This window comes from Prionailurus bengalensis, chromosome E1 (assembly GCF_016509475.1).
Source record: "Prionailurus bengalensis isolate Pbe53 chromosome E1, Fcat_Pben_1.1_paternal_pri, whole genome shotgun sequence".
NCBI classification, from domain to species: Eukaryota; Metazoa; Chordata; class Mammalia; order Carnivora; family Felidae; genus Prionailurus; species Prionailurus bengalensis.
In genome coordinates, this window is record NC_057347.1 from 58,384,151 (window position 1) to 58,397,966 (window position 13,816).

Consider the following 13,816-nt stretch of genomic DNA (forward strand, 5'->3'; position numbering starts at 1 on the left):
CCAGGAGCAGGTCTGTCTCCTTCACTCTGTGTCCGCAGAATGGAGAACCGTGCCCGGCTCATAGAACAAGCTTCGTAGGTACGGGGAGAGGGAGAGAGAGACAGGGACAGAGAAGGGGGCTGCACACTGAACTCAGGGGTCCCTCTCCCGCGTGCGCCCACCCCCATGAGCACAGGTAACGAGGGAGCCCCCTCTTCCGAGTGCTCTGGGGTCAGGGCGAGCAGGGCACCGGGGCCGAGAGCGCCTAGGAGAGGTGGAGTGGGGACACAGGCCTTCTGGAGGGAGTGGCCTCCTCTGCAATCCAGGCCTTCGGGACCGGTCCCCATCCTCCCTGTGAGGACACACGTGCACGAGGTGGGAGGAGCACCCAGCCCAGGAGGCTGTGCTGGCAATCAAAGCGGACGCCGCGTGAGGGCTGGGCCCGGGTGGCAGGTGCGGTGACCAGGGCCGCTTTCCGAGACGCAGGTATGTGCAGGTCTTGTGTTCAAAGAGGCACAGGATCAGATCGGCCCGGCTGACCCTGGGACTTTGCTCTGCTCCTCAGCAGGAACGAGCCCGGAGGCTTTCCTGTCTGAAAAACGCATCATGGGACGCTCGGCTGTCCTCCTCGCCGTGGCCCTGGCCACCCTCCTGGCTCCGGGGACAGGGGCTCCCGTCGGCAGGAAGGTCTCCCGGAATAAGCTGCTGCTGGTGTCCTTTGACGGCTTCCGCTGGGACTATGACCAGGACGTACCCACTCCCAACCTGGACGCCATGGCACTCGACGGGGTGAAAGCACGCTACATGACCCCGGCCTTCGTCACCATGACCAGCCCCTGCCACTTCACCCTGGTCACTGGTGAGCGTTGGCCTCGGGTGGGGCCTGGGGCTGGGGAGGGGGCTGAGCAACCAGGGGGAACCAACAGAAGGCACCCAGTGTATGCACAGAGCCCTGTCCCCCCGGGGGGCCGCACAGGGACAAAGGTGACCCCCAGGAGGGGATGCTGTCACTGGGGAGACGCAGCACGGCCGGTGACAACCGACACAAGGCACAAAACTACCCAGCCGTCTCGTTTTAAACAGTGACCCCAACCAAGGTGGCAACCTGGGAGGGCTTCTGGAGGTGGTGAGTGTGGCTGGGTTTCAGACAGGCAGGCAGGAGAGATGAGCCTGAGGCTCCCTGCTGTCCCCGCCCCCGAGGTCCCCTCGAACCCACCGTCGCCCTATTTAGGCTGGGAGTCTAGAATTCAGGTGTCAGCAGGGAGACTCAGGGGGCCCTTCCTGCCGCTCCCCGCTTCCTGCCCGTCGGTCTAGCCCCAGCCGCCCCTCCCGCCTGTGCCTCCCCTCATCTCGTGAGGATGCTTGCCCATAGACTCCGGGCCCACCCTGACCCAGACTGCCCTCATCTTGACCTCACTAGTTGCACCTGCAAAGACCCCATCCCCAAGCAAGGTGACACGCTGAGGCTCTGGGGGGACGTGACCTGGGAGGGGGGACCCCATTCCTTACGGACGGCTCATCCTGACGCCAGCATTCTGTGACCACGGCTCCCACTGCAAACACCTGCACATCACCTGCGTCCTCCGCAGATCACGGACGGGGGTGCGGGGGGAGGGGGCACACTCTTCATCGTCCCTCCTCTTGTGCCTTCGGAGCGCACGTGCGCGTGTTTCCCGTGCAAAAAGTGACCTTTAGAAAATACCTCGTGGATAGAGCTCCGCTGGGAGTTCATTTAAATTTCTGCCCGGATTCTGTGTTATGACCGGGCCGTAACTGATTAATTAGTTCCCTCCTGAGAGCCATCTGGGTCCCTCCCAGGCTTTGCTAAAACCCAGAGGCTACAAATGACGTCCCCGCACGGGTGGGGCCGCGCTGTGCGCACATTTAGCCGCAGGATAAGTCACCGGCACTGGGGATAGAACCTCTGGGTTGGGGAGGATGTGCCCGGGACCCCAAACCTGGGCTCCTGGGGGGCGGCACGTGAGAAAGCCCGCCCACCTCCCACCTCCCCTCTGCTGCCTCCTCCCCACAGGCAAATACATCGAGAACCACGGCGTGGTTCACAACATGTACTACAACACCACCAGCAAGGTGAAGCTGCCCTACCACGCCACGCTGGGTGTCCAGATGTGGTGGGACAATGGAAGCTTACCCATCTGGATCACAGCCCAGAGGCAGGTAATGCCCCCACAGACGGCAGTCGGGAGAGAGGGGAAGGAAGGCCCAGGCCCAGAAAGACCTTTCGAGACCCACGCTGGCCCGCTCCCCGCCCTGGAGTCCTGGGCTCCCAGCACAGAGGGGCCTTGGAGGCGGTGGGTACCGCCCTGCCCAGTCCTCCCTGGAGCCCTGGGACCCAGCAGGGCTGCGCCGTGCTCCCGCCGGGAGGGAATACTGCACCCCTGGCCCCCTGGCAGTGGCAGAGGGGTTCCCACGGGAAAAATAATGTCACTCGACCAAAAGGCACATAACAACGAAACAGCCTGATGCCTTTCCCCTTCCCGGCTCCTCTCGGGGCTGGGTGGCTAAGTTCCAGAGGGAGGAAGACAAAGTAAGAGGCGGGTTGTGGGGTTGAGCTCAGGGAGCTCACCATCCTGCAACGTCCTGGGAGCTTCCTGGCCCCACCACAGGCGTGGTTTCTAGTCAACGAGGCCCAACGGATGCTTTCAAGATGAGCCCAGGATGAACTTCGGAGCCTACACCCACCTTCTAGGCCGGGTGTCCACGCAGGTCGGAGTCCCTCCACTCTGGAAGGAGCTACCCAGATGCCAGGCTCACTCACAGAAAGCAGGGGCCGAGAGCCTGGCCTCTGGCGGCGCTCGGTCCAAACAGAAGGGCGCAGGGGGAGCGGCCAACCGCGGGCACGTGGTTGGGGGGCCAGATGGATCTGCAATTAAGCCATCGATTTATGGAAAGGCGGATGGGTGGCCAGGTTGAAGGCTGCAAGGGCAGGCCAGAGGACACGGGGGAAGGACCTGGACAAGAATCCTGCGGGGAGGGGCCGGGCTCCAGGCCAGAAGGGGAGGGCCGTCCGTCCGGACAGCTCAGCCTCGGGGCAAGGGCCTAGGGCCGTAGTGATGACGAGGACGCTGCGTCTCTGGGGACATGTCACTGGTGCTGAGTCCTGAGTCCACGGGGCACCTGCTCTCTCCTCTATAAAATCGGGAACATAAGATAAGAGTTGTAAAAGGGCTTCCCCCAGAGAAAGGCCCACGCCTGCAGCAGGTGCAGGGCAGAGCGAGTGGGCAGAGGGGCGGGCAGGGGCGGGCGCAGGCAGGGGCCGAGCCCGAGGAGGCCCGTGGCTCCCACGCCACCTTCCCTGGCAGGGCCTAAAGACCGGCTCCTTCTTCTACCCTGGCGGGAACGTCACCTACCAAAACGTGGCCGTGACGCTGAGCCGGAAGGAAGGCGCTCTGCACAACTACGGAAACGAGGCGGAGTGGAAAGCCAACATCGACACGGTGATGAGCTGGTTCACGGGGGAGGGCCTGGACCTGGTCACGCTCTACTTCGGGGAGCCCGACTCCACGGGCCACAAGTACGGCCCCGAGTCCCAGCAGAGGAAGGACATGGTGATGCAGGTGGACAGGACCGTGGGCTACCTCCGGGACAGCATCAGGAGCAGCGGCCTGGAGGACAGCCTCAACCTGATCATCACCTCGGACCACGGCATGACCACCGTCCACAAGCAGGCCCAGGACCTGGTGGAGTTCCACAAGTTCCCCAACTTCACCTTCAAGGACATCGAGTTTGAGCTCCTGGACTACGGGCCGAACGGGATGCTGCTCCCCAAGGAGGGCAGGCTGGAGAAGGTGTACGAGGTCCTCAAGGACGCCCACCCCAAACTGCACGTCTTCAAGAAGGAGTCCTTCCCCTCGTCCCTCCACTACGCCAACAACTCCAGGATCACCCCCTTGCTCATGTTCAGCGACCCTGGCTACGTCATCCACGGGGTGAGCTGCCCGCGGAATCACGGCTGGGGACGGGTTCCCTCACTGGGCCGCCGGGCCTCCCTCTAGTTCCGTCTCCCACCGGCCCCCAGTGTGAGGGGCGCGGGCCGCCACGGGCACGTACCCATCACCACGCGGTGGGAGTGCGTCTGTCCACGTGCACATGTGTGTACGTGCGTAAGATCCGTGTGTGTGCTTCGTACACGCTCTGGGTGCGTGCGTGGACATACATGTACGTGCGTGTGCATGCGTGGAGGTCAAAGTGTGGGAAGACCGGCCAGAGGGAGGGAGGGAGGGACGAGGGCAAGGGGCCCGCTCTGCCATCAGATGAGAGCCACGGGATGCAGGAGGGGAAGCCAGATGCAGGCTGGGAGGGGGAGTCAGGGAGGGGGCGCTGGTGTGCACAGGCGCCCCGGGCGGCCAGCACCCACCCCGCGTCCTTGGGGTCAGCGCCTCTGTCACCAGGTCTTTGCTGAGGCTCTCTCTTGGGCCACGGATCCTTGGGGGTTCAGAATTCAGAGAACCTCCCCTGCCCCTACGTGTGAACGCCTTCCGGGGGTCCTCTGCCGACACAGCGATGCGGCCGGCAGAGAGGGCGGGGGTGTGCTTCGAGCCCCGCAAAGACTCAGGACCTTCCCTCCTCGGCAGAGACTGAGCGTGCAATTCAACAAGGGGGAACACGGCTTTCACAACAATGTCACAGACATGAAGACCATCTTCCGGGCCGTGGGCCCCAGCTTCAAGCGGGGCCTGGAGGTGGAGCCCTTCGAGAGCATCCACGTGTACGAGCTCATGTGCAAGCTGCTGGGCATCGTGCCCGAGGCCAACGACGGGTCCCTCAGCGTCCTGCTGCCCACACTGCAGGAAACCAGCCACGGGCCCCTCAGCACCGTGTCGCCCACACTGCAGAAAACCAGCCACGGGCCCCTCAGCACCGTGTCGCCCACACTGCAGAAAACCAGCCACGGGCCCCTCAGCACCGTGTCGCCCACGTCCCCCTCAGGTAAGGTGCTGCCGTCCGCCTGCACCTGCTCTGCCCCCAGGCACCTGCAGACTGTGTGTGCGCGCCTGCCCTGCCCTGACCAGGGATGGCCGTCAGCCGTGTGGGGCCGCCTTCTCCTTCCCCGCCCCAGCCTCTGGAAACATCTCGAGTACCCGACACCATGCAGCGCACTTTGCGCATCTTGGGAGCAGCACAGAAGGGGAGCAGCCTTGTTGGGGGTGGGGAGACTGAGGGCCAGGGAGGTAGGTGGTTTGCCCACAGGACAGGCCTCCTGGTGAAGTCCACCTCCGGGCTTCTGATGCCACATAACCTACTGTCCCACATGGCCACGGGAGGGCTCCTTCCTGGATCGGCCTCCCCCCAGCACACCCTTACTCCCCCACCTTGACCCAGCCCAGGGGCAGACAAGATGGTGGACCCCAGCAGGGACCTGGCTGGAGGTGGGGAGGGGCTGCTCAGCAGGGGAGGGGCCGTGGTGAGAGACGAGGTCAGGGGGCTCATGGGGGGGGAAGTGATATGCTCTGGCTTCCCTCACTCACTGGATGCTCCAAACTTCCTCAGGGTTTGCCCTCATGCCACGTGGCTGGTGCCCCTTGGTGATGGGACTCTCAGTGGCTACGATTCTTCTGGCCAAGGTCGCATAATGCCGCTCCAGGTCAGAGGCCCAGGAGGGGAGGGGAGGGGAGAGGAGGGGAGGCAAGAGGAGGGGAGGGGAGGGTGGGACCGTGCTCCCTGCTGCCCCAGCCCGATGCCCCCACCATTGATCTGGGCCCCCTCACTGGGCAGAGAGGAGTCAGTCCTCAGGACCCTGCAAGCCCCTTCCAGCTGCCCTGCTCTAGGCTGGAGCAGGTCTTTCCCAAGCAGACCACCCACGACACTGGGACCCTCCCAGCCTCCTCCCCACCCGGCCGCCTGCAAGTCCGTGCTGTGCCCCGGGACAAGGGAGAACTCAGAAGCCTTGGGGTTTAGGTTTGCGGGGCAGGTCCTGGGACACACAGGGAGCAGCCAGCCCAGAGGACTCAGCTTGCCGAGCGATAGCCCTGCCTGGTTTCTGCCGTGTGGTGCCACAGCCCTCCAGCCAAAGCAGAAGCCAAATCATTCATTCATTCCCAGACCACACAGTGGGAGCCTGTTGGGTGTCCCGGGTCTGGGGATACCAGCCAAGACAGTCTGGGCCCCACGCCCCGGAGTTTGTAATTTAGGGGCCGCCAAGGGCAGACAACGGGCAGAGAACGAATCAGCGGGCAAGACAACTGAGACCGTCTAACGGGGGAGGGGGAGACCTAAATGAGGAGGACTGGCAGCCATGCCCAGCCCCGGGGGATGGGGTTCCAGGAGCGCAAGTGAGAGCCCCTGGGCGAGACTGCCTCCTCGAGTTTGTGGAAGACAAGGGAGGCCTGTGCTTGGAGGCTGGTATTGGAGGAAGGGGTCCATGATGAGCTCAGCACGGACAGAGGGGCCCGGAGCTGCCTCACCGGCCACAGGGAGCCCCTAGCCGAGGGACATGGTGGGGGGAGGGGACACCTGATTCGACACCAATGATTAAAAGAACACAGGAGGCCAGAGCGTGGCCAGTTAGGAAGGTCCCGCAGGGGTCCGGGCAGAACATCTTGGGGACAGAGTGGAGATGATGTAAAACGGACGAGTTCACAATACCTTTAAAGGGCCTGACTTACAAGGTGTGTTTCTGGGGGTAAAGAAAATCAAGATAGGAAAGCCGTGTCTGCAGCTCAGGGTCGGGCTGCCCCAGAAGGGCCACAGTCACTCACTGAGACGTGAGGAGAGACAGGAACCAGTGGCAGCTGAGATAGGAGGGAGGCCAGAAGGCAGAGGGGCTGCAGAGGAGTGGGGGGGGGGGGGGGGGGCACTTGCCACTGAATGGTAGAGCTGGAGGGAACCAGAAAGATCATTTTAGCCACTCCCTCTTACCCAGACAGGACGCTGGAGCCTGGGAAGTTAGCGAGCTAGTCCAAGATCACCAAAAGGGACTCTGTCTGAGCACCGGTTTTTAAATCCCTCGTCTGGAGTACTTTCCGCTGTGTCCACCACTAGCTTTCTGTGCGCAGGGGGATCGGGTCCTTGAAGTGGGTTTTCCGGCACGAGACGGTGATATTATAAGATTCCCCAGCCCTCCAGCCGAGAGGGGGCTCAGACTTCACAGGCCAGGGAGAGGTTAGAGCACCTGACTCTGCTCATGGTCCCAGGGAGGTCTGCCCCAGAAGCGTGCTAGCAAACCCGCTGTCCGGCCCACCAAGCCAATTTCCAGCCCCAGAGCAAGGTCACAAACGCCGGGTTGGGAAAAGCCTGCAGAATCAGCCCTCACAACGGAGCCGGGGCCCAGCCCAGAGCTCGGAGCCCTGGAGACAACCTCCCCTGTTGGGTTTGGCGTCACACCTGCCGAATCCGGTTCGGAACTACGGCTGCTGTCTCGTAGGCCATTTCCTCCGCTCCAAAGGCAGTGCCCAAAGGATTTGCCACACGTGGCCGCCCTCCACTGCGACCTGAGTCCTCCTCACCAGGCTTGAGAGCAGGGGAAACCGAGGCACGCTCGGGCTCTCCCCACTTCTGGGTCTGCAGGACCCCCCAGCCAGGCCTAGGAAAGTGCCCCCACAAGCCATCCCCTACCCCAGCCCCGCCCCCACCTGCAGGGTGGGGGTCAGCTGAGGGTCAGGAGTTCCCACACACAGCCTGACATGAGTGTCCAGGCCACTATCTGCCCAGCCCATTTCCCACCAGTCCCTCCCTCCCTGCAGCCCTGCTTCCTCTTCTCCACCAGACCAGCCAACAGACACTTATTCTTCCAGGCCCGCCTCTTCCAGGAAGCCTCCAGAAGCTGCCCTCTCAATGCGTGAGTCCGCTGGACACGGATGGGCCTTTAATCCCAACTTGACCGCAGACCTCAGTGTCCCCACAGCCCCAGCTCATGCTCAGTCGTTCTGGTGCTGGCAGTGGGGCCCCTGCCCAGGTCTGGGGCGGTGCAGGGTCCCCCTCCCCTCCCCTCTCCCCGGCTTCCCACAGGCCCCGCCCCCACAAGCCGTGCCGTCTGCGGCCACGCGGGGGCGCGCGGGAGCCCCGCGCGGGAAGGTCCCGCGGCCCGGCTCCAGCTTCCACCCGGGGCGCAGGGCCGGTGGCGGGGACGCTTTGCCTGATCGAGTCCGCACGCCGGTCCCCGCCGGCTCCTGCTCCAGGGGGAATGAAGGACAGCCTAGCCGCTGCAGTCACAGTAGCCACCGTGGCTACAGGCTTTTTGCTCCAAAGCCCGCTAGGTTTTCTTACAGCCCAACCAGTTGGCCCCAGCGTGTGATGCCTTCCTAACAACTTAGGACGACTAACCACCCCCATCCCCACCCCCGGGAACCCATCCGCTCTTCCTGCGGGACAGGCCCTGGTTGGCCTTGCCAAGGAGAGGTGGCACAAGGGGTGGGGCGAGAAGGCTCTTTGCGAACTGACAGGGAACCACATCATTGCTCAGCCAAAAAAATAAAAGTAATTTAAAAAGGCGAAGACATTGCAAATAGGAGACCCCCCACGGGTGGGCGTGGGGGAGGGGGGAGAGTATGTGTGCGTGTGTACGTGTGTGCGCACGCATGCGGGCACGTCTGCACGTAAATAAACACCCTGGAGCACTCCCAGGAACAGGGGAGCACTGCGGGCTCCAGAGACTGGCCAGAGCGGGAGGGGTGCGGTCCGCCACGCCGCCGTCCCCTGCGCACTGAGCATACCAAAGCATTTCCGGACCATGCACTCAAAACCACTTTTAAAGAGCAGGGCTTTGGAGTGACAACTCCCACTCCAGTCTGTCCCCCACTCACAAGCTGTGACCCAGGGGCGCAGCCTCAGTGTCCTCATCAGAAAACATGAGGGGATGAGGAGATGCGTACTTCCCTGAGATCTGCCCAGGAGAACGCTGGGAGGCAGGGGCCCCCCGGGTGAAGGCCGGGCCGCAGAGACTGCGAGTTACAAATCCAGCAGTAACACTGTGAGACGCGACTCCGCAGGAGGGGTTTGTGGGACCAGACGACCCCTTGCCTGTGAGCCCCCCTCCCCTCCCTGGGCCTCATCTACCTGTGACTGGGTCCCCACCTTCACCTCCAGGGTCCATCCCAACCCACCCTCGGCAGCCGCCTCACCAGCTGGCCGGAGCCGGAGTCCTGCCTTGGCCTCACAGGCCCTGCATCCAGTCATTTCCCCAGAAGGAACGTCCCCCGCCCCCCCATCAGAGCCTGCCGGGCGCAAGATACCCAGACCAGCCTGCCAGCCCACACACCAGCTTCTGACTCCAGACAGGCCCGAATCCGGTCTTGGCCCCGGGGAGTCTGCCCATCTGGCTGGAGGGGACCCGGAGGGGAATCCGCGTGCATTCACAGCTGCCGAGCACTGAGCACCCACAGGGGCCTGTGTGACCACCACGACCCACAGGCCCCCAAAAGACCCCCAGCCTGCCTCTGAGAGCCCACGGTTGGCTGCTTTGCAGAGGATGGGCCGACAGACACTCTAAGGCTCGTCCGACTGACTTTTTCAAAGAGAAAAGAAAGAAACATGACCCGGGCTTCGTGCCGTGAGGCTACATTTCTCATTTGTGCAGTGGTGGGGACCTCCCTGCGCCCGGTGTGGCCGGGGGCGACCCAGCCCCAGCTCCCGTGCTCAGACCCTCTAACGCAATGCTGGGCAGCCCCACGCGAGTTGCTGACCACTGGGCCACATCCCCACTGTAAAATCAGGAACAACAGGAGTCTCTGTCTCACAGGTTGGTCCTAACGATTAGGTGAGTTACTGTTCGCAAGCTGGATCCGGCCCACGGGAGGCCCGCGAGCTACGCTTCAGGCCCGCGCGAAGACACGCGGAACAGCGAGGCGTCACGGCTGCTCTCTTTGCCATTCGCCTCCAAACGTTGCTTCTCTCGCAGGAAGTTTCGGGTCGGGGACGCTAAGCCTTGAAGCACCTCGCTGCTCTAGCACCCAGAGGAGCCAGGCTCAGGGCGGTGACGGGCCACCCCGTGGCCGCAATATTATACCTGCGTTGTCCCCGGTTTTATGATCACCTTCAGTTTGAGGTGAGAGCTACTGATCTTCCATTTATGTCTGGTATTTCAACGGTTTTTCTTTTTAAAAGTAACTTAAGGAAAAAAAAGGACGTGTTGATGTAAGGGCAGTGCCTTGACCGGGGCCATAGCAAAGATGGCCGGTAGACGCGACAAAATTTAGAAACAGTAAAGGAGAGGGAGCCAGAGGCACACGTCGGGGAGGTCGTCCGTGCTCCCACCTGCCTGCTCTCCCTTCCCCCCACGTGGCCAACCCCGGAGGCTCCTGGAGGGCAGCGCTCAGTCTCCCCCGGTGGCTGCTGTCCAAAGACTCCTGCCAGGGGAGTTCGGGACGCTGCTGAAAACTAACATTGTAACCCACCGTGCAAACTCCATCTTACTCTCGGCCCAACCAAAACAGTCGGGAGAAAACCCCGGCTGAAACAAAGCGGCACTGCCTTCCGGAGCCCCGTGGAGGTGACTGAGGACTCGCACGGATACACCATTCGTCCACGTACAGCTGTCTGCTCAAAGCCTTTGTTGACTTTAGCCAGGCAGTGATGGGTGACACGTTCAAGTACTGACTGGCCAGTTCATGAGCGACAGGGTGTCGGAGGGACCGTGAAAGTCCCCTTTGTCAGGAGGCCTCCCCCCTTTAGAGCCAGCCCCGCGTGCTGTCACCAGGAGGCGGCGCTCTTGGGCTCTTCAGACCCCTTGAAGCCTTTGTCCAGCAGCTTCTGAAATAGGAATTCAGAACCTCGGGTTCCTCCAGCTTCTCCTCCCGCCCCTCGGAAATAACCACATCAGCCTTGGGGGAGGGGTCAGAGTATTCGTTCCCCCCAGTTGTAGATGGAGCCCCAAGTGAACGCTCATAGTCCAGGGAAGGAGAACTTTCCAAACCAGGTTTGTTTTAGGATCCCATGAGGGAAGGGATCATGCAGCCCCGCGCCCAGCACCAAGGCCACCCCGGATCGGCGGTTTTCAAATTCAAGGGTGCCTCAGAATCGCTTTGTTAGACCAGGTGCTGTGCTGGTGAGCCTGAGCGCGCACACGCGTTTCTGGATCGGAGGCCTGGAGTGGGCCTGAGAATTTGCACTTCTGACTAGTTACCAGGTGATTCTCCTGCCGCTGGCCTCGGTACCACGCTTCAGAATGGCTGCACGTACTAAGGGTTATGAATGAATGAATGAACGCAAACTGGTCTTGCCCAACCTCCTCAGGTAAAACAGGATTAGACTCGAGGCAGCCTCATCGGCTGGCTGGCCCTGAGCGAGGGTGGGGGGCGGCAGATATCCCCACGGAGGGCCCGGCCAGCCCTTTCCTTCAGGTGCTACTTGCTGGCGGAAGTCAGTCTTTTTTTCCAGACCCCAGGGAGCTGCTGGCCCAGATGCTCTCCTCCCCACTGAAGAGCCACGTCGAACGCTTGGGAATGGGAATGGCGGGGGGGGGGGGCGGCAAGGGGGCTCCCTTTGGCCCATCCTTCCGGGACCCAGCAGGAGCAGCTGTCGGTCATAAAACCAGACAGCCGTGCTTGTGACCCGGTCCAGGCTCGGTCCCCGGAGCAGGATCCTAAGACGCACCTGTCTTGCTGCGCCTTCGCACCCAGCAGCAGTAAGTGCTTTGCGCATCCACTCGCAGCAGGAAAGGTTCGGCGCCCAGCCCCAGGCCTGCAGGGGACCGGAGCGAGGGGTCCAGGACCCCCAGGCAAGCAGCAGGGACCGAGGATGGGCCCGGGGCGGGGCGGGGCGGTATCCCGAGGGGTGTCAGCCAGAGGCGCTTCGCAGGGGTGTGTCCCGCCTCGTCCGCGCGTTTCTGGGGGTGAGCGGCCTCCCCTCCCCCACACCCGCCGTCGGGGGGGCACAGCGCCCCTCACCCAGACCGCGGAGCTGCGGGAGCCTCTGTTGCCATGGCTACCCGCCGCGCTCCGGGCTCCGGGCTCCGCGCCGCGCCGCGCGGTGGGTGGTGCCAGGGCCGCAGGCGGTGCGCAGTCCCTGAGCGCGGCGCTGGGGGCGCAGGCGGGACGCGACGGGCACGCCGCGCGCTCCGCGCACACGCACGCTGCTCTGTCACGGCGCACCCCCACACCCCGTACACACACACACGCACACGCCGGAACACGCGCCGCCTACAGGCGCGCACGCACCCCTCACACCCCACACCGTACGCATTATTTCCCATCCCAGCCACACGCTGTAAATACTAGGACAACACGGGCTTGCGCGCCCGACACCCACCCGGGACCCGGACACCCGAAGATGCGCGGTTGCAACAGGCCCCCGGCGTCTACACTCGCAGGCACAGCCCGCAGAGGGTGGCAGCCGGGTCCGCGCACGCGCAGCAGGCTGGTGCACCTCTCCTCTTTGTGACCCTCTCCGCAGACCCACCTTGCGGGGCCGCTTCAGAGGCGGGGTGGCCTCCTAGGCACGCACCCCCCCCCCCCGACCGGACAGTCGGCGCGGCTGTCCGGGGAGGCCCCCACCATCAACCCTACCGGAGCGCCCAGACACCTGCAGCCTGCCCGCCCCCCCTCCCCGGCGCGGGAGCAGCTAAAGCGCAGCGGGCCGGGTCGGAGGGGGTCGGGATCCGGGTCGCTGGGTCAGCGAGGATCCACAGCCTCAGATCGGGACCTCAAGGTCCACTTTCTGAGGAGGGTGGGGGATCCTGGGGACCAGGGAGGGACCCGGGGCCACTCACCTACCGGGAGTGCCGAGAAAGCCCGCAATCTTGCTCATCTGGAGGACAACTCGATCCAATCAATTTTTTAAAATGTTTTTGGTGATAAGTCGCTGTTGTGACTTTTGACTTAAATCGCTAAAGCGGTTCAGAAAGAGGAGGCACCTAGCCCTGGCGCCTTTCTCCCGTTACCGGGTGGGAATTTATAGAAACAAGTCTTCTCAGAATCTTCACCAACACACGCACACCAGGGACGAAGAGATTCTGGACCATGTCTCAGATCATAAGCAATAGTCATCCAAAGACACACGAACCGTTTGAAAGCATGCGCCCTATCCATCCCATGAAGAGACGTTCAAACATTTAACTTTTATATATGTATGCAATAAATATGTACACTATTTTTTAATGTATTTTTAATTTATTTTTGAGACAAAGAGACAGAGCATGAGCAGGGGAGGGGCAGAGAGAGAGGGAGACACAGAATCCGAAGCCGGCTCCAGGCTCCGAGCTGTCAGGACAGAGCCTGACGTGGGGCTCAAACTCATGGACTGTGAGATCATGACCTGAGCTGAAGTCGGTGGCTTAACCCACTGAGCCACCCACGCGCCCCAATATATACACAATTTAATACACTTATGTTGGTTCAGTCAATTGACTAATTCCATTACTCGATCCAGAATAAATTTTTTTTTAAATGAGAGACTTAGAATCACAGGAAATAAAACATTTTCAATTTAAATTATGTTTTTGTTCCAGAGGCCTCTGCTTGAGTGATTAGTGACTTACTTTCAAACATAAAAATGTTTTTGGGACGCCTGGGTGGCGCAGTCGGTTAAGCGTCCGACTTCAGCCAGGTCACGATCTCGCGGTCCGGGAGTTCGAGCCCCGCGTCAGGCTCTGGGCTGATGGCTCAGAGCCTGGAGCCTGTTTCCGATTCTGTGTCTCCCTCTCTCTCTGCCCCTCCCCCGTTCATGCTCTGTCTCTCTCTGTCCCAAAAATAAATAAACGTTGGAAAAAAAATTTTTTTAATAAAAAAAATGTTTTTATTAAAGTAAGATTCAGTGGAAGAAGTGACACAGGACGCCCCTGGGGGGAAGGGAAGAGAACTAGGAATCCCCCCCACTCCAGTCTTGGGTATTGTGAGGTCACATTGCTGCATTATTTACATTTCATTTGATATATTTAAAAGAA

At 61.8% G+C, this 13,816-nt stretch overlaps 1 protein-coding gene and 1 long non-coding RNA gene across 2 annotated transcripts; one reads left to right on the forward strand and one right to left on the reverse strand.

Moving 5' to 3' along the window:
- Positions 1 to 435: 435 nt before the first annotated feature.
- On the forward strand, positions 436 to 8,078 carry ENPP7 (ectonucleotide pyrophosphatase/phosphodiesterase 7). Its single transcript, XM_043582655.1, has 6 exons — positions 436 to 838; positions 2,012 to 2,157; positions 3,303 to 3,929; positions 4,575 to 4,929; positions 5,013 to 5,171; positions 7,948 to 8,078. Exons 1-6 carry the CDS (start codon positions 586 to 588, stop codon positions 8,076 to 8,078), a joined length of 1,671 nt encoding a protein of 556 aa, XP_043438590.1. The 5' UTR covers positions 436 to 585.
- Positions 8,079 to 9,473: 1,395 nt separating this feature from the next.
- On the reverse strand, positions 9,474 to 11,824 carry LOC122484760. The gene is made up of 2 exons (XR_006297699.1): positions 11,530 to 11,824; positions 9,474 to 10,044 (listed from the first exon to the last, which is right to left on the reverse strand). It is a non-coding gene; the product is annotated as an uncharacterized LOC122484760 (long non-coding RNA).
- Between the last annotated feature and the right edge of the window lie 1,992 nt (positions 11,825 to 13,816).